At 28.4% G+C, this 26,551-nt stretch overlaps 2 protein-coding genes across 2 annotated transcripts; both read left to right on the forward strand.

Moving 5' to 3' along the window:
• Positions 1-9,479: 9,479 nt before the first annotated feature.
• On the forward strand, positions 9,480-11,770 carry VNE69_11047 (uncharacterized protein; the record flags this gene model as incomplete). The annotated part of the gene is made up of 2 exons (XM_065474951.1): positions 9,480-11,299; positions 11,335-11,770. The coding sequence occupies 2 exons, from the start codon at positions 9,480-9,482 to the stop codon at positions 11,768-11,770; spliced, it is 2,256 nt and encodes a 751-aa protein (XP_065331023.1).
• A 4,374-nt stretch (positions 11,771-16,144) lies between these two features.
• Positions 16,145-18,421, forward strand: VNE69_11048 (uncharacterized protein; the record flags this gene model as incomplete). The annotated part of the gene is made up of 1 exon (XM_065474952.1): positions 16,145-18,421. One exon carries the CDS (start codon positions 16,145-16,147, stop codon positions 18,419-18,421), a length of 2,277 nt encoding a protein of 758 aa, XP_065331024.1.
• Between the last annotated feature and the right edge of the window lie 8,130 nt (positions 18,422-26,551).

Here is a 26,551-nt window from a genome sequence, read left to right on the forward strand (position 1 = left end):
TCATGGCAGACCCAGGCATCCTAAGAGTCAAGGTCAAGTTGGGAGATTAAATCAAACAATTACTCGATACTTACAAAAACACCTCCACCCAGAATTTGGTCCAAATAATAAAAACTGGGTCTTATCCATTGACACAGTTGTTTATCAATACAACATCGCAGTACATTCTGCAACAAAAAAAATCTCCATTTGAATTATTTTTTGGAAGGAAGGGATATAATACTTGTAAAAGCAGTATTAACGATGAGGAAATCAAAGATGAAGACTTGGATTCTGACTTTGGGCGAGAAAATAGATCTATGATAGACGGAAAATATCTCTTAAGAATGGACAAAAAATGCGTTCATCGTTCTATCAATAATTTTGTTATAGGAGATAAAGTAATATTAAAAAAAGATTTTGATGCTAATTCCAAAACAAAAAAGTTAAAATTAAGCTCGTTTTTTTCTGAACCTGGAGAAGTAATAGAAATTTTGTCTAATAATAGGTTAAAGGTTAAGCTTAGAGATTCTGAAGAAATTGTGTCTATGAATTTGGTAAAAAAATTAAAAAATAGCTAAGCTTTGTTAAATTGAGTTATTATTCTTTATAATTTATTTAAAATTTAAACTAGATCTTTTTTTTCAATACTTATCATATTTCTTTTCAGCGTTAATATAATTCATCATAAAAAATATATGTGTCATTAGTATATCAGATAATATATAAACAACTGACAATATTTATAGATTGTCCTATTTTCATTGTAAATTAATTTAATTACAGAAATCTAGATTTATAATCTTCGTTTACGATGCTCAAGACCAATCATTGATATTCACTAACTCATTGTGTAAATTATATTTTTAACTTTTCCACAATTACAAACTATTCTAAAATAAAAATTGAGAATATAATTCGACGTGTAAACCGTTTTAATTAATTTAAATATAGTTTTTTAGTAAAATATTAGTATTTAAATTTATAACAAACAACTTTTATAATTGAAAATATTTGTATAATTTTAAAATGCGTATTATAATAAAGATTACACTGATAAAAATATTAATTGAAATTTTGTAAGTTTTTTAAATTTAAAATACTAAATAGAAGATAAATTTTTATGAAAATTAGATACTAAAAGTAGTGAAAATTCTTAAGAAAAATGTCTTTATTTTTTTTCGAATATTTTTTATAATTAAATTAAAATATTGAGTGTTATTGAAATAGGTTTTATGCTAAACCTGTCAAACAACTCCCCAGAGCATTTTAAATACCTTTTTGGGGGTTCTTTTAAAAAAATTCTTTTTTTTTGGTAACCAGTCCTCTCGGGTAACCAGCTGGGCTCGTGACAATAAATAATACAAAACACAATACAGTTTTAAACGATGTATATGTTCTTTAAATCTTGATAAAAATATAGTAGAAATAAATAATGAAATTATAAGAAAAAAATTATTTGAAAATACTCGGAAAAGAAAAGTAATGGGAGAAACAAAAATTATTCTACAAAAACTCAATGAAAAATATTTAGATAGAAAGTTGAATAACTTAAAACATGAGGCTTTGAATAAAAAATCAAGAATTTATATGATAAGGAGGTAACTAAAAATTTTGAAAATGAGTTAATTCAGAGGGGAACACTTATTATTGAAGAAATATTTAATTATGAAATTTTAAAAAAAGAGATAGCCGAAAAATTTGATGCATTCTGGAACAAAGAATATAAAATTAACGAACAAGTGAAATTTTATAATGAGATAAAAACCAATAATTATTGGATTGAGGAATATAAAACCATCGAAAAAGAAAAGTGTCGTCATGAAATAAAAAGCAATATTAATTTAAATGAATTTAATTAGTATATGCTTATTGTAGTTTATATTTATAGTTTAACAAGGGTAGGTTTTGCGTTAGTTTCTCCTGCTTGTAGGTAGCTTTGTGGCTCCATAGTCCTTTCCACGTCGGCTTCGTCTCCTCTCCTTCGGTGGGCCAGAGAAATGCTTTCTAGCGTCTTCTTTAGCGTGATCATCTGGATGTACGCTTCTACCTTCTTAGGGATTCCAAGTCTTGTGGTATATGATTTGTGGAACTTAGTCAGTATACCGTCCCAATTGATTACGTAGGGAATTATTTCTGTTTTAAAACCATATATTAAGCCCAATTCGTTCGCAAGGACATCATACTTTTTTAACTTATCGTTTTCTACTTGCTGTAGATTCTCTTGAGATGTGACACCTATTTCAATTATTCTGATCAATTGATTCCTTTTATCTACTACGAAAAGCAATATTAATAAAAATATATTAAATAATTATGAACACTATATAACCGAAGTATTAGAGGCATTGTTTGAATCTGAAATTTTGAATAAGTCACCTATGAGAGAAAGGTGTAAAAAATATAAAAAAAACATTAGCGCAGTGGCGAGTTAAACGAAATTAATCGAAACTGTAGCATATAATTTATTTGAGTATAATATTCGGCCTATTAATTACTTTTCACAAGATACTCTTACAGTCTCATCTGGCAGTTCCAGGACTTCCTTCTGAGATTCAAAAATTGGGCTCTCGAAGACCCCTTCCTGATCTGTATCAAGCCCATGTCTGGCTGAAATAGTTAGGCTTTATAAAGTCATTTTAAGGACTCTTGACTGTATATATGCTTCCGTTCTGGGTTCTAATCTGAGCACTTTGATATGCGTACGGTGAAAATTAGTTACTATTCCATCCCACGTCATCACATAAGGAATAATTTTCGGCTTGTATTTGTAGAGAGAAGCCATATGATTTGCGAGCAAGTCGTATTTATGTTTCTTTTCTGTTTCTACTGCATGGAGGTTGTTAAAACTTGTGATTCCAACATCTACAACGATCACTTCTTTCCTCAACTTGTCTACAATTAATAATCGAAACTGTATATGATAATTTTGGAATAATCATAAACGAGTATTTGAGGGAAGTATTAGAAAAGTTTGATTAACTAAAATATTAAACTTATTTCATTTTTTTGTATTTCTTCGATTGTACAATCAGAGTTTGTGTTCATGGATTCTGCAAGGACGTTCTTTTGAACAATATGACTAAACCTTTTTGCTTTTTACAAAAGCAAGTATTAAACTGATTTTATAATTCAAAACCACACTAACTAAATTTATGCGACCTGGTTCAAGTAAAAATATAGGTATAAGTATTATCTGTTTTCGATTCTTGTTATATTGTCCACATTTGTTTTTCCTATAACAATCTTACAGCAAAATCTCCCAAAAAATGAAATATGGGGTAAGAAAAACAAAAGGTTTATAGATACGATCGGAATAATTCTTAACAAGGCAAAAATCATCAATGACAGCATTAAAAACAACATGCTTTAAAAATTATACATTTAAAGTCCGTTTATTTTAAAACCAGGGCTAATGTAACCTTAAGCTAAATATTTTCTATATAGGGGTTTTTTGTATTTTTTGCCCCTTTTTAAAAAACGGAGGACAGATAACGTTAATGCAAAATCATTAAATAAATATGTATTAATACAACAAACGATAAAAAAAATATTTATTGTCAAGGGACAGCTCTCCAGTGGTCCTCAGATGGCCCTGGAGACTAGAGAATACTATTAAGTAGATATTCTCCTCCTTTGTATTATTCATGTTTTTGGCGGGAAAATGTACCAGATTTTCCCGCCCATAAACATAAAAGAAAATCATCCTCAGAAGGGTATGAAGATGAGAAAGATAAATAAACAATTTATTAGTAAACCTTCTTCACAGACTGTTGGACAAACAACAGTCCACAATGGTGGTAACGGTGACGGGATGAGAACAACAGCTTTAATCAGTTGACCTCACTTATGAGAAAGTTATGTCGGGGTAATAAATGGCTTGAATTTAATGGAGAAGATCCAAAACAAGCGGAAGAGTTTATTAACCAATTTAGAGAGATCGAAGACGTATATTCTCAAGACAAAACTTTAGACATTGCCAAGTCTCAACTGAAAGGCAAAGCACTAATCTGGTTTAAAGCATATGAGGGGGAAAAAATCACTGATTACAAGACGTTCATCCAATATTTTAAAAAAAAATATATGAAAGAGAAACTAGTAGAAGATAAAACCGACACGTTCATGCATCTCTATGTCGAAGGCCCTAAAGAAAACGATATACTTTGTTACGCTTATGCCCTTAAGACATGTGCAAAAATAAATGATGAGTATTTCTTGAGATCAAAGATGGCAATCGAAAAGAACTCCCCGGAAACAGTAAAGGAGTCGATTGCCGATACAACGGACTGGATGGATTTGCTAGAACTCTTAGAAAAAAAACAGAATATTATTAATAAATACCTAAAAAAGAAAAGAAACTGGTCGAGAACTCCACGGAACGAAGCACCCTTGCAGGATAGGAAAGAGTTTAAAACTTTCGCAAAGAAGGCAGAAAAAAATAAAACTGCATTATTCCTGAAGGTAGGTAGAGGGGAGAAACCAAAAACTAAAGATAATCGCCCCAGGATAAAACTCTTTTCTGGAAAAGAAACCATTTCAACGCTCATTGATACGGGAGCCCAGATTAACTTGATAAGTAAAGACAAAGTCCAACTTTTAGGTCTAGATGCAAAGAAAGGCAGATTAAATATAGACGGAGCTGGAGAAAGTGTTGAATCAAAAGAAATGGTGGAATCTGTGGTTAAGAACCACAGAAACAAAAAAAACTTTAGAAAGAAGGCTATTTCTGTAGATAATTTGACAGAAGGCCTCAGTTTTGACACTGGGAATGAAATTGCCTCTAATTTATATAAAAACTCAGTGAGAACAAATTCTTTTTATATGACTGCTACAAAAGATACTGGGACCTTTATACCAGTTATTGGAGATGGAAAAATACTGGATCTCGAAAATAAAAAGATGACGAGTAATGAAACTAGATTTGTTTACACGGTAAACAATAGAGGAGACCTAGAAAGGAAATTTGAAAAGCGAAAAGAACTTATAAAGAGATGTACCGGAATAGAAGAACACAATAGTTCATTCTCAACAGATATTATAGTTCGTAATAATCCGCAATGGAAAGACATAAATCCATTTATAAAAGATGAAAAGAAAGAAGGGCAGATATGTCTTAACCCTAGCTCAAAAAGACTACCCAACGAGCACCATAAGATTCGAATTAATCGATATCTTCTCAAAAAAGGTGACGAAGTTCTAAGATACAAACCACCGAGTGTAGTGAAAAATAAACTAGAAAGTACATTCACTTGTACTAATATTACTATAAAAGGTTGCGTAAAAGGACATGAAAGGTATAACACAAACAAAGACGTTTTCGCAGTGATTTGGAAGGACCTAAGAAAGATGGTTTCGGAAATGGAAACATGGGAGCCTTTAAAGAAAGGGGGAGTGTCAAGGGACAGCTCTCCAGTGGTCCTCAGATGGCCCTGGAGACTAGAGAATACTATTAAGTAGATATTTCCTCCTTTGTATTATTCATGTTTTTGGCGGGAAAATGTACCAGATTTCCCCGCCCATAAACATAAAAGAAAATCATCCTCAGAAGGGTATGAAGATGAGAAAGATAAATAAACAATTTATTAGTAAACCTTCTTCACAGGCTGTTGGACAAACAACAGTCCACATTTATAAACCCCAAGTACTATATAAACATTCTGTTTTATATTTTCTATATGACAATAGTGATACTTAGTTCAACAATTTCTAACGTTTAGTAAAATATCTTATTCGATTAGAGAAGAAAATGAATATAAATCATTTGTAATATTAGAATTCTGTTTATTTCACAACTATATTAAAAGTGATAAACCAGTCAAAATTTTATATGTTTGTTAATTCTTTATAAATGATCATAAATCTATAAAGAAAGTGTAATTATCAATTTAAAGCAAATATTGTACACTTAAGTTACGTTTTAGCCTAAAGAATTATTTAATTGAGATTTCTAATTTTTTTCGGGTCCGAATTCTTTCCTCCGTTTTTGAAAAAAGGGGCAAACAATACAAAAACCCCCTATATCGATTTTTGTTACCTAAAGCTCACTTTAGCCATGTTTTTCAATATCAAATTTTCAGCTTCATTCCACTTTGCCGACACCACCTCTTTAACAGTCGCCATAGGCAAAAGATGGCAAGCTGATTTTTCGGCCTTAGGCCGAAAAATCGGTCTTTCGGCCTAAAAAAAATTATTTTAAAATACCCCAATGGAAAATTTATCCCACGAAGAACTGTGTGAAGTTCGTTTTAAAAGAGGAGGAAGAAAGATATTATATGCAGGACATGCGTATAATTTCAGATATAACGGAAAAGAAAAAACAAAATATGGAGATGTAGAGCAGAAAACTGCACTTCAAAACTTCATACAATTTTAGATTGTAGTTTTTTAAACGTTACCCCCACAACCACGAGCCAGACTTCGACAAAAATAAATTCGAATATTTCTACGGTCAAATCTTAAAACGGGCAGAGGAAACTGCCGAGGCGTCAAGAATTATAATTTTTGACGCGTTGAAAGAATATTCTAATGAAGCTTTAGAAAAAAACACCTGATATCTTTAGTATTAGGAATGGAATTAAGAGAATGCGAAACGGGAGGCATAGTTACTCAACCCCCGATAAAACTGATATCCCGAATTCAATTAAATATTTGCCTACAGGTGAATTATTTGTGCAATTTGATTCTGGGATAGAAGATAAGGAAAGAGTCGTGATTCTTTGCACGCTAGAAAATTTAATTCACCTTGAGAATACTAAACCTTTTTAATGGATGGTACTTTCAAGTTTGCTCCATCTAAGTTCAAGCAACTCTATACTCTAGTCGCGTATATCAATACTAAGTACATTCCTTTGGTATTTATACTAATGTTAAAAAAAATGAGGCATCATATAAGAAAATATGTGATTTTATGGTGGAAAAAGCACCAAATTTTAACCCTAAATGTTTTAATTTAGATTTCGAATTAGCACCAAGAAAAGCTTTCAAAACAGCTTTTACTGCCGCAGTTTTCTATGGATGCAATTTTCATTTTTCCCAGATTATTTATAGGAAAGTGCAAGAGCCGAAAATGAGCACGTTGTATCAAAATGATATCGAATTTAGAATGAATATAAGAAGGATTTTAGCGTTAAGTTTTGTTAAACCTATTGAGGTTCTAAATTATTTTTGTCTGATTAAAGAAAAGCTTATGTCAAGGAGTGATAGAAAGAGATATGAAACAATTTTAGGATTTGTATTTAAAAATTATATTGACGCAGAATAGATTTTATTTTGGAATGTTTATGAACGAGTATTAAATAAGTTACCAAGAACTACGAATAGTTTAGAAGGATTTCATAGATCGCTTGATAATCTTTTTACTGTAGCAAATTAAGATTTGGGTGTTTTTGGAGAAAGGTTACATGAGGAGCATTTGAAAAGCAGTCAAAAAATTCTACGCGCTTATTACAAGTCCTTTAAAGTAAATGAAAAGTGTAAAAAATATATAAGAGAAAAATATATATATGATATTGTATCCAATTTTGAAACCATAGACGCGCTTGATTATTTATTTCAAATTTCATCTACTCTTGAATACCTTTTTACATTATTAAATTAATATTAGTTATTTGGTTTAGTTTTATTGTTTTTTTATTATTTTTTATTTATTTTTTTTATCCTTATTATTTTTTTTATTTTTTTTATTTTTTTTATTTTTTTTATTTTTTTTTTATTTTTTTTATTTTTTTTATTGTTTTTTTATATTATTTATTTATTTATTTTTTTATTTTTTTATTTTTTTTATTTTTTTTAGGCCGAAAAATCGGTCAGCCTGTTTTTCAATATCAAATTTTCAGCTTCATTCCACTTTGCCGACACCACCTCCTTAACAATCGGCATAGGCAAAAGATAACTATCAGCCCACGCATTTGAGGCGCTACGATTTTTTTTCGAACCCAGAAAATGAAGTGCAAAAAAAGGAGGAGAAAGTAGGGGACAAAAAATACTGACCACTTTCGATAGTTAAAATTCTTAATAATAAAATAAAACGACTTAAATTTTATTTTTAAACAAAGTTTTATAGTGTAAACTTTTGTTTAATAAGATTAGTACGGGGTTATATGAATTGTTTCTTTTGATATCAAAAATGTTTAAAAAGCAATTTATATCATTTTCTGTTCGATTTTTTTATCGGTATTACTCTTTTTACTGCAGACCAAGTTCCTTCGATCGTATTTGTATGGACTCCATTAATTGGATTTACAAAACCGATTGAATGATTTACCGTATAATGGTCATATATTCCTATTTTTTTTAGATTTGAGTATCTTTTCCAACAATCTGCATAGATTATGGAGCCAGGCAGTACGTACTCTTTGATAAAACCTTCCGAAGTTTCAGCTTTCCTATTTTTTACCTTAAATAAGACTATACCCATTTCTTTTGTCCTTTCGACCATTCCAAGTATCCAGACACCTTCAACTTTGTGTCCTTTATTGTATTTCCCTTTCCCAAATTTAGATTCGTCAATCTCTACAATGATACCGGGTCCTCCAATCTTCTTATTACCGGTAACATTCTTGCTAACATCACTAATAATTGCGTTAATTGGTTTTCTACTTATAGATTATATATTTTTTATATTTTTAAAAGGAATATTATCAATTAACAAAAAAATCACCTGACATATTTATAACCATGGTGATCGTGCGTTGAAAAAAGGCTTTTTGTTTGTAATAATAATATTTTTTCTACATGTTCTTGTTAAAAAAATGAGTTTATTTGAAGTTTTTTTGCATTTTTTTAAATTACTAATGCAAAGTGGACAAAAAATAGTCGTTAATTGAATTTCTATCAATGCATCCATGATTCCTTCGATGTCTTTGTGCTTCTCGATCATTTTTAAGAAGATTATTTATTAAAAATTTAGGAATTTTTAAATTGTTAAAATGTAAATCATATATTTAAACACAAAAAAAAAAAGATATATCTTGGTTTAAAAATTTAATTAAAGGTGTTTTATGTTATTATTGTGAATTTTAAATATCGAAAGTAGTCAGTATTTTTTGTCCTCTATTTTCTCCTCTTTTTTTACACTTCATTTTAGGGGTTCGAAAAAAAAAATCGTAGCGCCTCAAATGCGTGGGCTAATAGTATCCTTTCTCTGTCGCCATATTCGCAAGTGCGCTTACAGCTCTAGCCACTTCTTACTCACCTGTATCCACTTGTACATTATTGAACCATAAACTTTAATTATTATTAATTCTAATTTGCTCATACAAGGTTTATAACATTGGGATTTGTTAGAAATTTTTAGCCCTTAATAAATATTTTTTTGAATTTTTTGACGTTTTTAAATATTTAAAGTCAACTTCAAAATGATTTGTTTGACATGTTGAAGTCCAAAAAAATTATTTTTTAAAGATAATTCATGTAAATACATAAAAATTACATTCGAATTTAAATACCACATTTCTTTATTTTATTTTTTATATTATATATTTATTTTTTCATATACCCATATGAATATTTACAGAATTTTTCATGTTTTCTTATTTGCACAAGGATTTCAACATGTTTATGATAAACTTAATACACTGATTAACAATAAAATTAAAAATAAAGAATATTGGGAAATTGACACTGAGAAGATATATTTAAAAGCAAAATTATCTTTTGACAGTACTAACAATCAATTAATCGGATTTTTTATCAAAAAAAGTTTCAATTCCACTATTGAAGAACAAGTAAATAGAATAAGAGTTGACTGTGATGGTAGATTAATCCAAAATATTATTGAAGAATTTGAATTGAAAGTTTTACATGAATATGAAAAATTTAATATAGATTACATTGTGATAATTTATGAGTCCAAATATTGTGCTTTTAATCTATTTGATCAAATAATCAATTTTTTAAGAACAACAAATATGGATAGGAAAAAAAATATATACTGTTCTAATATAATATATGAATACATAATCCATGATAATATATTCTGGAATCAAATATTTGTTAATATTTTTGTTCAGAACTCAAATTATGAAATGAATAAAAAAAAGATTTTGCTCACATATAGTAAGAGAAACAATATGCGTTATATAAATTTCTGTATAAATTTTTCTAATTTTTATTATTTTTTTGAAATAAACGTAGAAGAAATTGTTAAACAAGAGATTTACTCTCAGATTAATGTAAAAACAGCAATGAAAAATGAATTCGATGAAGAAATAAAAAGAAATCTGTATACCTTGTACGAGGATGTTGATCTTGATAATCTTGAAAGACATTATTCTCCGAGTTTTGTTGCTTGTACGGCAGATAAAATTAAATTTCGCCACAGCAAATTAGAAATTGTATTAGGTACTAATTCAATTCTTTTCGCACAAAAATATAATAACTATGTTCATAGTCAAAGAAATATTGCAAACCAACTTGGAAATAGGTCAACCGACGAAGATAAATTCCTAAAAAAATTTAAAAAACTTTTTGAAAAGATTACTGAAATAAATACAGTCGTAGAACATTGTAAGGGCGTTGAAATGTTTTTTATGTCAATAGAGTGTGGTAATGTTCTTGATTTTCTTCTGTGTAAGATTTTGAATGACGCAGATTTACCATTTTATGTTCTATTGGGACATATTTTGTTTTGTAATGAATTAATTACCGAAAACGAGTTGAAAAAAATTATAAGAAGTGAAGGCTTAAATGTATTTGAAAGAATACAAATTTGTAAAAAATTGAAACAAATTTTATCAACAGACAATTGTAGATCAAGTACCTTTATAATAAAAATTTGTTTATTCATCGAGGCAGAAAAATACATAAATGATAACAATATTGAAAGCTTTTTGCAATTTAAAATATTAAATAGAATCGGAAATCTAATAAAGAGAAAAGAAAATTCTCAAAGTTATTTTAAAAGGATAAAAGCTATGTTAACAATAAAGAAAAATGAGATTGATTTAATTAAAATATATCAAGAAGTAGTAAGATACCATTTAAAAGACATTAAAAATTGTAAAAAAAGTGTATGGAAAGAGATTTTTAGCATAGCATCGTTATTTACAAGATTAGAAAATAATGAATACATAATAAATAATACAAAATACAATACAGTTTTAAACGATGTACTATGTTCTTTAAATCTTGATAAAAACATAGTAGAAATAAATAATGAAATTATAAGAAGAAAATTATTTGAAAATACTCGGAAAAGAAAAGTAATGGAAGAAACAAAAATTATTCTACAAAAACTCAATGAAAAATATTTAGATAGAAAATTGAATAACTTAAAACATGAGGCTTTGAATAAAAAATCAAGAATTTATATGATGAGGAGGTAACTAAAAATTTTGAAAATGATTTAATTCAGAGGGGGACAATTATTATTGAAAAAATATTTAATTATGAAAAAATAAAAAAAGACTTAGCCGAAAAATTTGATGCATTCTGGAACAAAGAATTTAAAATTAACGAACAATTAAAATTTTATCATGAGATTAAAAACATTTATTATTGGATTGAGGAATATAAAACCATCGAAAAAGAAAAGTTTCGATTTGAAATAAAAAGCAATATTAATCAAAATATATTAAATAATAATGAACACTATATAATTGAAGTATTAGAGGCATTGTTCGAATCTGAAATTTTGAATGAGTCACTTATGAGAGAAAAGTGTAAAAAATATTTAAAAGATATTCAGATGATTATAGATAAAAAAAATGTTCTTGAGCCTTTGAATGATATTTCTAAAAAGAAATTACATGATCTACTAATTAATACATTAAAAGCTAGAATATTACAATAAAAAATCATTAATTTTATTCATGTTTAATAAATTAAAAATTATAGCGTTTTAATTATTTTTAAATAATTTCTAATAGAAAAAATAAAAAATATAACACAAAATTTCATCTGTATTTATTTATTTGACTGTTTTTAAGGGATGTATCCTAATACGTCTATAAAAATATGATTATATTATAATTTTGGCGAACACTACTTCATTTATGAGGTTTTTATTAGATTTATCGATATATAAAAGATATCTATAAATTAAAAAAAAAGGTTATTTATCCATTTAAATATTGTTAAGATCATATCATACAGCAATAAGAACGGCAAAAATACAAAGAAATATTATATATTAAAATAGAGCAACTATAAGAAAAATTTTAGTCTACAATGAATTCGAAACTTTCGACAAGTACATCAAAATAATAATCTTTCGTTCTAATTTAGCATTATAAAAGATCTAAAAATTAGGTTATATATTTTTATGGTGACTTTATAAAATACATTATATTATTTTTAGGCCGAAAATTTACCAAATGTGATGACTTTGGATGGAATAGTAACTAATTTCCACGGCTCGCATATCAAAGAGCTCCAATTAGAACCCATAACGGAAGCATATATACAGACAAGAGTCCTTAACATGACTTTAGAAAGACCAACATGTCAATCAGACATAGGCTTGATCTGAACAAGAAGGGATAACAAAGGACCCAATATGTGGATTTCTAGAGGAAATCCGGGAACTTTCAGAAGAAATTGTGAAAACTAATTAGTAAGTAAGAGATTATATTATACCCAAATAAAGTAATTTTATTTTTAAGGAGTTTGTTGACCACAAAATAAAAGGTTATACTCTTAATAGATAATTTTAATAATTTATTTGTTTAAAATTAAAAATACAATCGTTTTATACCATTTTTTAATTTTCTTAATCATAATTAGAAAAGAAATTTCAGAATTAGCAACTCTTGGTTCTTTGATAATTATGCTTGAAGGAGTTATACTACGCAATTTTGATAGCACTTTCAAATTATTTAAATATGCAATGTTAATAATATCTATAATTATAAAAATATGTTGCAAATATAACGTATAATTTGATTCAAAACCGTAATTAATATATGTGATGTACATTATTTATGAGATGGGTAGATGAAATAGACATCATCTGTCACACATGTCCAAAGGGATGTCAACAATCTCAAGTTGGCCGCCAAGATGTGTCACACAAACAAACGAACAAACAAAAGTTGCATGGACGCTACTACATTCGTAAGTACGCAAATGTTTGTGTTTAGTGTTAACAACAAATAATTAATTAAAATAAAATATAAAAGAAAGTCTGTCTTTGAAGGGTATGGAATCTAGGAGAAAGGAATTTGCCATCAAAGAATAATTAATAATAAAAATTATTTAGAAAAATATTATGAAAATGAGCATATCCCACGGATACATGACAATATAAAAAACAAATTTAATAATTAGAAGATTTATGCGCATCGCAACTAAAGAAGATCCACACCAAATGCATATTTATCATCAGGTGCCCCTAGCCCAGTGGTAGAAGGCAATGCTTCCATTGAGCAGTGTCTGGGTTCGATTCCCAGGGGCACCAAAATTGTTTCTACTTTATATGATGCAGTTGGAACAACTCAGAAGATGAAAATGTCCACGATAATCATTAAGTTGATTTAATGAAACTTGTGTGTGTCCAGCCACAAGGGGATTAGCATCTAGTGTAGAAACGCACCTCAAAGCCAAAAAGCAGTATCGCCCTTTGGTGACTTAATGATACATAAAAGTATCTAATGGGTACGGCCTAGTTGGAACCCATGACTGTTGCACTCAAGAGTGTGTTCTAGAGCCAACTAAGAGACTAGACGAAGTAGGGCTCTGGAAGGTCTCGTGGACCCTATGCTACAAGATTCTGTAACACGGTGGCCGAAACTAGTGCGAGACAGGTGGTCAACGCAGCCCAATAAAAACGCCGGGCTGGGGATGTGGTCGTGTAAAGAGCTCTGTGTGCAATACAGATTATCGATGGGATTTTTGAGTCAGTACGATGATGTCTATCCTCGGGTTATAGATAACCATGCCCGTTAAGTATATCCGCGGCGAGGTCACTCTGGATGCGATTTGAGGTATAAATGGAAAATGTCCTCTTGGAGCCAAAGTCCAATGGATACGGCGGAGCTTGCTGCACTAGCATATTGCATGGAGGGAGTTTTAGTGAGTAAGAATCCTACAGTACCAGTTGGATGAGGATCACACTCAAATTTCTCTGGTCCCTATGTAAGGTTTATACCTATCTCTACTTGCAAGAAAAAAAAGCAAATTCAACACAGCTAGTTAAAAAGAATATTTTTAAGATTATTTAGGGAGATGCATATTATCGATTTTTTTTGTTTCTCGCCTATCTCAACACTTTCTCTCACAACTTATGATTTCATCGGTTTCTAGCTACTTTTTTATGTTTTGAATTTCAAATACATTTGTGCAAATCTTCAATTATTGTTTATTTTTAAATTGATGCTTTATACTTCTGATAGCATGTTTGTTTTAAGCCATATATAATCATGTTAGGATTACAAATATTAAAAAAATAAAAAAAAATGACCATGTATCAAAAAAATCTCACTTTGTTAACCCCCAAAATGTTCTAAAATACATCATAAGTTTGATTTATATAGTAAAATGCATGCCTCTTTTTTTGTAAAACACTTATATTCTTGTATAAAATTATTTTTTAAAACGCCGTATAATAATTTAAAAAATTAGAAATAATGTTTTCAGCTCATAAAAAGTTATAACATGTATGGGGTAGTGACGTAGAGATATTATGACATTTTACATGAAAATGTAGCATGTATGTATATTAATGAGGTTCACCAATAATCCTTTAATAACGGCGAACAATTATGTTTACGTCTTTTTTGTAATATTAAAAATTAATTTAAGCCCGTTATGTTAATATTAACTATGTAAAAATTGAATTTTCTATATTATGTGTTGTAGAGTTGGTCTCGAGACAATAATTAGTGGGCTTGTTGGAAGAAGGTGAATTATTAGTTAATCGTTTATTACTCATTGTTCCCTTCATAGGGCATTTTAATTAATACTTTTCCAAAACGTTTCCCTCCGAAATTAAGCATTTTATGAGAGAAATGAAAATGGAACAAAATGTTGAAAGTATAACATGTCAAATGTCATCCAATTATTTATCAAATAACATTCGACACAAGATATTTGGTATGTGACATTTGGACTATAAATTTCGTAAATATATAAACCCATGTTTTCTAATAACAATTTTGCATACGACACAAAAGTTGTAGAAATATGTGTAGAACACATATTTGTAACATAATATTCGGAATTCTTAAAGATGTCAAATATCTCATTGTTTTAAACAAATATAGATTTCATTATAAATGGGAATTCTGATGGTCAGCATAGGTATTTTTATGACAATATGTAAAAAATATTATTAAATTGATGCAAGCACAAAAATAGCAGCGAATTTAAATATTATGATTCTTACAAGTACAAGTAACATTACATAACTGTCACAATTAGAGACATTTGAACATCTGTCAAATAGCCTATGAAATCATATGTTGCCATGTTAAGCGGAAATGTTTAAATTTTTTATAATTGACTTTCAAGAATTCTAAATTTCATATTTTTTTTCAATAAATTTATTTTATTAATAGACTCAGAATAAAAAATATTTACTTTTATTAAACAGGCGATAAATTAAAAATTCTATGATTTATTTTCATTATGTTTTTTCTTAACATTGCTAATTATGATTTATGTACTTAAGAAATTGAAATTCCAGTAAATTTGACAAAAAGCCACATCAACATTATCAATGCCATAATTTTTCTTTAAGCACTATAGACTTTGAAAGTATTCTAAAGCTTGGTGCAAAAAACACATATTTACAGTCATGAAAGAAACATCAATCAAAAAATACATGTTGGTTTGAAATGGGGCAACTTAGTGCATACCAAAAAGTGGAAGTGATGTTCAAGTAAATTATCAATATTAAATAAATGAATACCACCGCAAAATATACGAGTAAATAGAAAAAAATTACTTTTTTTTTGTAAAAAATATTGTAAAAACTTTAATCTTTTTATATTGCTTTATATAATTCTCAATGTCGAATTATAAAATTTCTTTAAACTTACATAACAATCAAAAATTAATCTTCAAATATTTTTGACATCAATCAAAACATCCAAATTGGTGTCAAATTTGTTTATTGACATGTCAAATTGAAATTTATAATTTGTATGTTTAAAATGTGTTTTTTTTACAAATCACAAATATGATGATTTTTAATAAAATATATTTAAAAAAATATTTTTTTTCCCATATGGTTTTTTTAAATTTTTTTACACTATTATCATTATCACATGGATGTCAACGCTTCTACGATAAACTCAATAAAGCGATACTTAATAAAATAGAAAATAGAGACTACAACGAAATTAATACCGAAAAAACATACTTGATAGTGAATTTACTTTTTGATGCTAAAAATCATAGGTTAAATGGGGAAATATTGATAGAAAATCCTAATTCGCATATTAGCGAAGAAGATAGACATATAAAAGTCGAATGCTATCAGAAATCTATTCAGGATATTGTCGATGAATTCGATGACAAATTAATACTAGAATTAAAAAAAATTAATACAGATTTTATTGTGTTAAAATATGGTTCGGAATACCATGAGAATTTTTTTTTTGAACAAATAATATGTTTTTTTAATCAAAAACATTTAGTGCGAAAAAATAAGAATATTCGTCCATGTATTACATATGAAATGATCTTAGAGGATAATTTATTGTGGATTGCAATGTTTGAAATTATGAAAAAACAAGATTTATTTAGAGAATTCATTAGCCAGAACATGCCAATCATTTATATCAAAAAGAAAAATGTACGTTATATAAATTTTTGTATTACTATAGAAAAGGTCTATTATATATTTGAAATAAATGTAGATTTGAATGATAAATATGAATTCTACTCTCAAATAAAGGTTAGATCAGAAAAAAGCGATGAAATTGAAGAAATAATTAGCAAATGTATACATAAATTGTACAAAAATGTATATATTGATGACCTTAATAGATATTCGTTAAGTTATTTTGATGTTCGTAAAAATACTAAAATAGAATTTATTAGTGATACTATTTTTTTTGAAATAGAAAACGACACAATTTATTTTGCATACATGAACGATATTTATGTTAATTATCGATTAAACAAGACAAGGGTACAAGGAGACAAAGACAATAGCACAGATCCGCGGATTTTACAATTTAAAGATTTTTTTGAAAAGATTTTTTCGATAGAAAACTCTGAGCAAAGATATAAAGGCGTTGAAATGTTTTTTAGATTGATAGAGTGTACCGACATAGTAAATTTTTTTCTAAAAAGGATTTTAAGTAATAAAGGCTCTTTATTAAATGCGATATTGGGCCATATTATGTTATTTATGAGATTAATCAAAGAAAACCAGCTAGAATATATTATAACAAAGGAAAAAATAAACGAATTACAACTTATCAAAGAATTAGAAAAAATATTATCAAAATCAAGCTGTAATGCAAACATTATTATAATAAAAATTTGTATATTTATGGAAGCTGAAAAATACATTAATGAACACGATTTTGAAAAATTCCCACAATTTAAAATATTAAATAGAATTAACAATCTTATCGATATAAAGGAAAATGCTCAGATATTGACTGAAAATAACCAAAATTTATTGTCAATGAGAAAAACAAAGTTTGATTTATTCAAAATATATGAAGAAGTAGTAAGAAATCATTTATTAGATTATGAAAATTTCAAAAAAAATTTATGGAAAAGGATTTTTTGCTTGGTATCATTATTTACAGGATTGGAAAAGAATGAATGTAAAATCAATGATGATAAATTCTATATTTATAAAGATGAAATTTTATGCACATTGATCCATAATGTCAGTAAAGTAGAGAGAAATAATAAAATTATAAGAAAAAAATTATTTGAAAATGCTCGAAAAAGAAAAACAATGGAAGAAATAAATAAAATACTTCAAAAGCTCTTTGAAAAATATCTAGCCAAAAAGCTGAATAATTTAAAAGACGATGCTTTGAATAAAAAAAATTTGGATTTATATGACGAGGAGATAAATAAAAATTTTGGAAATGAACTTATTCAAAGGGGAACGTTTTATTTTGAAAAATCACTTCATTATGAAAGTATAAAAATAGAGATGAATGAACAGTTCAATGCTTATTGGAACAAAGAATACGAGTTTGAGAACAATATAATTTTCTATAATGAGATAATACATAATAATTATTGGATTGAGGAATATAAATTTATTGAAAAAGAAAAGTTTTGTCATGAAATAAAACTTAATATAAGTAAAAACTTAATGAATAACAGCCAGATATATTTAGAAAAGGCCTTAAGAGATATATTTTATAATGAAATAAATGGTTCTGCTATAAAAGAAAAGTGTGAAAATAATTTAAATAATATTCTAGCAGTTATGAGTCAAACAGATATAATCGAAGCTATAAATGTTATGCTTGGAATGAAATTCCACAATTTGATGGCAGAAACGTTAAAAAATTACTCTTATTAAATTTACTTTTATAATTTTTATACACAATACATGTGTGTTATCACAAATTTTTTTATTTAGAACACATGAAACTAAAAAAATGCAAAATATAAATCCAAAGATTTTCTAAAATATTATCATTAATCATACCGTTGCTCTAGTTATAGTTGTTTTCCTAATTTACTCTGCTGAAATTTCTATCTCATACTTAGACATTTTGTGACATAAATGAATAACAATTATAAAGAAAATTCAAATTCAAACAGACTTGTAGCATATAAAATTAATCTTTTTAATTTTTGATTCGATAAATAAGCATTATTAAGCGTTTTTTAATTTATTATTATAAGAGTCGCAATAGAAGAGAATCACGATAAAATTTTTATTATGAAAACCGTCAAAAGTTTTGTTCACGTATTATACTTTGGAATTGGGTATTCAAAGTTCAAATTATAGAAGAATTATAAATGCCCTAATATTTTGATTGTTGGGAAGGGGGCCCTAGAAAGATTATTTGAGTATCTATTTTTATCAAACAGGAAAGGTTGAAGTATGTAGTGCAGGAGTAAGCTTTGTGCAATTGTATATATTCAAATGTACGGGTTCTTTAACTTCGCCTGTCACTAATTCTTTAAATGCTAACCGTGTTTTAATTTTTCGTTTTAAATCTCTATTGGCTTATGTTATAAAAAAAAATCTTAGTAGTTAATTCTAAATAAATGCTTAAGTTTCGATTGACAGAAATATGATCTTTTGCCTAATAAATAAAACATAAGATAAATATCACAGTATTTTATAAAAGCGTAAAATTGAATTCTAGAATCAATCAAATAGTTGTTTTAACTTTTATCAAAATATTATTATTTCTAGTTTACCATTGTTTCAAAATTTATGAACATATATATTTCATGTCAATTATATTTTACAATACAATAGGGTCAGATTTTCTAAGAGAACAATCGAAATAAATCATAAATATTGTCTATAAACATTTATTATAACCTGAGGGGTACAAATAATAAGGTATAAATATCACAGAAAAGTACATACATCAATAGAAATTTTGGTTTTATGTTTTAAGGCATATAGATCTAATAAAGTGATAAAAAGTTGGCTTTATTTTTTCATTAATTTCCCTCTTTTCTTTTAATTTCCTAAAAAATGATCACCTAACCCAGGAACCGGCAACGAAGCGCCCGTTTTCATTTTTTACATTGAGAAGTGTGGTATCCCACATGTCAAACATATCATTTTTGACATTTCTTGATTTGTTTACCCTGTAAACAAACAAAAAAAACTATAAAAGAAAATTCCATACTCAGGGGTATGGAAGATAAGAGAAATAAACTATTTACTCAAAACTTATCTTTATTGGAGTTGTACTTCCGCAGGAGGTACGACATATTGAATTCAATAAGAGAGTACAAATATAATGAACTTCCACCCACGCGAGGAAGAGAAATCGCAGGGCACAACTCCAAAATTCAAGAAACAAAAGTAGTCACCATAAGAATTAAGACAGGTGAAGTGGATCTAGGAATCACTAAGAATGTAGAACTGATCAACGACATTTTCGAAATCGATCTACTAGGATGGTTCAAAAAGATCGAAGAAATTTTCCAAAGGAACAAATGGAATGAAGAAACTAAAAGGCTCTTTTTATACGATCTTATAGAAGATCAGATTATAGATAAAACCAAATTGAAAGATGATTATGAAGAGAACAAAAAATACATCATGTCCAAAGTATTTTCACAGAAAAGGGTCGAGAACTTAATAGCAGAACTGAGTAATCTCAAACAGACTGACCACATCTTCTTCGACGACTATGTAAACGAAATCATGAATCGATTAACTATTTACAGTAAAGTATCCAACTGTAGCATGAAAGAATACGAACGAAGATCAAAGGAATCTCTATACAGAGGACTAGGGTTAGAAACAGTAAGATATCTCGAGGAACAAAACCTCGAAACACTACCTGAAATCATACCAGCTCTAAAAAGAATTGAAGAAAACATAATAACAAGATTTAACATACCGAGAAAGCTAAATAACACCTCAGGTATAAGATTCATGAAAAAATGGTGTAAAGTCCACAAAACTTTGGGACATACAACGAGAGACTGCGGGCAAAGCAATGAAACAAATCGATCGAATATGAGCAAAGTAAAACACGAAAAATTCAACAACTACAAAAAGACAGTAGTTCCCGATACCCATCAAAATTTAAAGAATACAACAGAAAGACTTCAGAGCCCAGGGAAAATAAAAACTCTTTAAACTACGTTATTTTAGAAAATCCTACCATTGTCGAACAACTCGATATCCCACTCATAATCAACACAAAACATGAGTCAACAGGAACTATAGACTGCGGAGCAGGATTAAACTTTATTAAAGCAGACCTCGTAGAACAATGGAACATCACCACTAGAGAAAACAAAGAGATCCAGGTAATGTTCGGTAATAAATCTAGTGAAAAAACTAACACTACAATAGAACTCGACTTAAAATTAAAGGATCAAAACGAGACATGCAAGATTGAATTTTACTTATTAAAAAACCTACCAGTCAATATTATACTTGGTAGAGATTTCATATCGAGAAACGATATTATATTAGATTTTACAAGAAAGAAAATAATCTGGAACAACGCAACCGTAAATATGAAAACAAATGCAGAAGAAACAGAATTCGAAAAACCTCCAGGAAAAATACTTATCACTAAGGAAGAAGAAAGACTTAGGGAAATTATAGATAATTATAAAAGAGAAATCAAAGAAAATTGTCCTATAAACACAGATCACGTTAAATTACAAGTTTCAAACAACGACATAAAATGTAAGAAAATTAATATGCCGTACCATCAAACTTTAAAGAAGATGCAATAGCCGAAATACAACGACTTATAAGCGCTGACATAATAGAAGAATGTAATGAAAGATACACAAGCCCCGCATTTTTTAAGAAAAAGAAAAATGGGAAAATGAGATTAATAGTAGACTATAGAGAAATAAATAACTTTGTTGAAGATGAAGTGGAAATAATACCCAAAATGGACGATATTATTTATCAACTTGGTAAAAGCGAAGTAATAAGCAAATTAGACTTGACAAACGGGTTTAATCAATTACTCTTAGCAAAAGATAGCAGAAAATGGACAGCATTTTCGATATTTGGCAAAACATTCAGGTACAAAAGACTTCCTTTTGGATTAAAAAATGGACCAAAAGCTTTTCAGAAAATCATGAACAAAATACTTTTCGGGATAAATAACATTTCAGTATATATAGACGACATAATAATTGCCACAAAGGACTACGAATCACACCTCAATACGCTTAAAGAACTGTTCACAAGATTGAAACATTACAATGTAAATGTAAATTTCGCAAAATCAGAGTTTTGCACAAAGGACACCGAAATCCTAGGAACAAGAATTTTTAACGGAAAAATGTACCCTCTCACGAAAGACTGTAAACTAACAGAAAACATGAAATGCCACACTAAAAAAGACCTGCAAAAAATAATTGGCATATTTAATTGGTACAGAAAATACATTCCAAACTTAAGTCTAGAAATTCTAAGCTTAACCGAAAAGCTAAAAGGAAACGAAAAAAAAGTCAAGCTAACAAAAGAAGACAATCTAATAATAAACAAATTAATAAGTACACTAAAGAACAATAGCCACCTTAGTACTTCCAGACTACAGTAAAAAATTTACACTACATTGCGACGCCTCTGAACTAGGAATGGGTGCAGTACTATCACAAGAACACGGAATAATTTTAAATATAAGCATGAAATTTAATAAAACAGAAAGAAATTATACAATAGTGGAAAAAGAATACTTTGCAATAGTATACGCGATGGATAAGTGCAGAAACATAGTACTCGGAAATTACGTTGAAATCTATACAGACAACAGGAATTGTCTATTTAAAAGCAAAATAAGCAGAAGAATAGAAAGATGGGATGCGATGATGATAGAGCACAATTACTGCATAAAACAAATCGCAGGAGAGAATAACTCAGTAGCTGACTATCTATCAAGATGTTTTAAAATAGAAAATGTCAGACATGAAAATAACCTTACGAATATAATAGAACAATATGTAGAAAAAATATCAGACGATAAATCCGGAAAGGAAAACTGGGAAAGAAATAAAGATGACAAAATAATGATCAAAAACACCGAAGCAGAAAATTTTCTAACGAAAATACATGAACTAGCCGGCCACCCAGGAATCGTAGTATTAAACAAGAATCTCTCTCCTTTCTACAACATAATTGGATTAAAGAACAAAATAATAGCAATAACAAAAAATTGTAGAATGTGTAACTTAAATAAGAAAGAGAAAGTCAAAACTCAGAAATTACAGATCGAATCTGATAAAATTTACGGAACAATAGCCATGGACATATTTGGACCATTTGAACTTGAAAATTTTGAACATGATACAATCCATTATAAGGCTTATTACCTTTGCATAACAGACGTTTACTCAAGAATTTCAAGGGTATACCTTCTATATAACATAACGGAAGATACAATAATAAAATGTATAGATAAATGGATACAAGAATTTCAACAGCCAGAAAAAATTATCATGGACAATGGCACACAATTTACCGGAGAAAAACTCAGAGAAAAATATGAGAAAAGTAGAGGAATTAAACTCGTTAACACTCCAATATACCATCCACAAAGCAACGGAATGGCAGAAAGGCAAAACAGTATAATAGCTGAATGTCTAAGGATAAACAAGCTAACTAACATCAACGACATAACAAATAAAATTAACATTAAACTTAACGTAAATTACAAAAGAACTATTGGATGTTCTCCATTCGAATTAGAGAAACAATACAGCTTTTTTGACCCATTCAGACGACAAAGCAACCTAAAGGAACCAAAATACAAATCAGTTCCAGCCACACTGAACCAGAATAACGATAAAAAATTAAAAATAAATGATAAAGTATTTGTAAGAGATTTCAAAGCTGGGAAAATGGATGAACAATATAAAGGACCCTGTACGATCAAAGAGGTTGGGAAGAAAGGAAACTGGGTTAAAGTAGAAGAAGGAGGCAACTGGATCCACATAAAGGACATTAAAAGAAGAGGGAAGGATGTGGTATCCCACATGTCAAACATATCATTTTTGACATTTCTTGATTTGTTTACCCTGTAAACAAACAAAAAAAACTATAAAAGAAAATTCCATACTTAGGGGTATGGAAGATAAGAGAAATAAACTATTTACTCAAAACTTATCTTTATTGGAGTTGTACTTCCGCAGGAGGTACGACAAGAAGAAATTTTAAAAATTTAATATTTTATTTTTTTAAAATAAATTTGGTCAATTACATTTTTAATGCTAAATATTGGGAGTACATTATAAGAAGTTGATGTACTTTTCGTTAAGCAAAAAGACCTTTCAACAAAAATTTTCGGCTAAAGTAAGCATTAGCTACAAAAAATCGATATAGGGTTTTTTTGTTTTTTTTGCCTTTTTTTTTTAAAAATGGAGGAAAGAATTCGGACAAGAGAAGAATTGGAGATCATGTATAATGATCTAATAATAAAGAAACAAAATAAAAAATGTAGCATCTGTAATCAAAAAATGAAGCAAAGAGGGGAGCAAAGAAGTCTCATAAGGTGTCCATGGAGCTCATGTAAAAACACAATTTCAATTTGGAATGGAATTTTCTTTCAGGAGTCTAGGCTAAATCACATTACAATATTACAAATACTAAATTTATGGATTTTAGGTTATTCACGTAAGTCCATTTCTCAAGTTTTAGGTTGTACTAAATCTTCTATATCTTTCATTCTAAAAAAGTTGAAACACATAAGTCTTTATGATAAGTATTTATCTAGTATAGGGACTATTGGATGCGATAATACTATAGTGGAAATTGATGAGACTAAGATTGGGAAGAATAAATACAATAGGGGGAAGTTAGTAAAAGGATTTTGGTGTTTTGGAATGGTTGAACGTACCATCCAACGTAGAATCATAGTAGTATATATTAAGAAAAGAAACAAAAGGACACTTACTGAACTTCTTTTAAAATATGTAAGTAGAAGCAGTATTATATATAGCGATATGTGGAGAGCGTATCATTCTTTAAATACAATATTTAACCAACATCATATGGTTAATCATACATTACATTTTAGAGATCCGAATACAGGAGTACATACCAATACCATAGAAGGTGATTGGAGATCTCTAAAACAATCTATACCAAATAGAAATAGATCATCAAATAGCGCTAAACTTTATTTATTTAGATATATGATCCAAAGAAACTCCACAACTTCAGTGTTTTAAGATTTATTAAAATATTTATTCTAGTTTTTATTTTTGTTCCTTCCTCATCATTTTCTTTCCTCCATTTTTAAAAAAAAGGGGCAAAAAAAACAAAAAAACCCTATATCGATTTTTTGTAGCTAATGCTTACTTCAGCCAAATTTTTTTACATGATGATTATATCAATAAAATTATTTATTTCAATTATAAAGTTCTTTAAACTTTATTTTAACAATGATTATGCCATAAAACATGCTAATGCAACGTTCAATAAATTTTCAAAATTTATTACAAATTTTTTTTGCCCCTTTATGGAATCTTCAAAAAAAAGAGAAATTATCAATTCAATAATTCATGGGAAGAAGATTTTTTCTTTATAGAATTTCAAGGTAGGTGTATTTGTTTATTGTGCAACAAAAGCATTGCAATATGCAAAAAAAGTAACTGAGAACGACACTTTAATGGTTTGCATGAAAATATAAATATTAAATACCCACTGAATTCCGAACTGCGAAAAAGTAAGTTGAAATATTTAGAATCAGCAAAAGTAAAACAGCAGAGATATTTTACAAAGCCAAAAGAGCTATGAAGGCGGCCGCTGTAGCTTCAATAAAAGTTGCACATCTGTTGGCTAAGAAAAAAAACCCTTTACTGGTGCAGAAATGATAAAAGAGGCCATGATAACAGCGGCGGATTCTCTTTTTGAAGATTTTGCAACAAGATAAAATTTTAAAAGCTATTAATATGTTGCAGTTATCAGCTAGAACTGCATCAAGAAGAATAGAATTAATTGCTATTAATTTAGAATTAGATTTAGATAAAGACTTAAGAAATTGTATGTATTTCTCTTTTCAGCTTGATGAATCTACCGATGTTGTTGACACAGCACAACTAATTGCTTCTATAAAAATGGTATTTAATGACTTTTCAACTAAAGAGGAATTTTTAAAAATTCTATCTTTAACTGCTCGTAAAACGGGAAAAGACATTTTTTTTTTATTATAAAAATTTATTGTCAATAAAAAAACCACTTCAAAAACTTTTTTTTATTAATACTGATGGTGCACGAGCAATTGTCGGAAAAGAAAACGGATTTATTGGCTTATGTAGAAAAGATTCTTTGTTTCCAAAGTTTATTTCATATCACTGTATAATTCATCAACAAGTTCAATTTTCAAAAAGTGTTAATTTCAATCATATTTTATTAATTGTTACTAAAATTATAAATTCGATAAGAGCCAAAGCAACTCAACATAGGCTGTTTAAGCTGCTTATGGAGGAAGAAAACGGAGATTTTAAAGATTTAGTTCTTCATACAGAAGTGAGATGGCTTAGCCGAGGCAAAGTTCTTGAACACTTTTAAAAGCTTTTACCTCAAATAAAGAAATTTATTGCAATGAGAAATGAGACTTAAATAGAATTAGAAAACAAAAGTTGGTTATTAGATCTTGGGTTTTTAGCGGATATCACAATGAAATTTAACGAACTAAATTTAAAATTACAACAGTAGAATTCACATATTGCAGATATGATAAGCTTTTTTAATGCTTTTGCAAATAAGTTAGAACTTTTTAAAATACCTTTAATGAAGAAATCCTTAATTCATTTTCAAAATACTAAGGTAATAATTGAAAAAATAAATTTAAGTATCATGAATTCGATCCTACATCGTACATGGGCGCAATAGATTTATTACTGATTGAGTTTATAAAAAGATTTCATGATTTTCGATCATTAGAGGAAATAATTTCATTTTTTGTTAATCCTTAAATGTTTTTGATTCTGATTTACCAGTAAAAATTTCTAATTTTTTTCACATAGTTAACAT

The sequence above is a fragment of the Vairimorpha necatrix genome, chromosome 11 (assembly GCF_036630325.1).
Source record: "Vairimorpha necatrix chromosome 11, complete sequence".
NCBI lineage: Eukaryota > Fungi > Microsporidia > Nosematidae > Vairimorpha > Vairimorpha necatrix.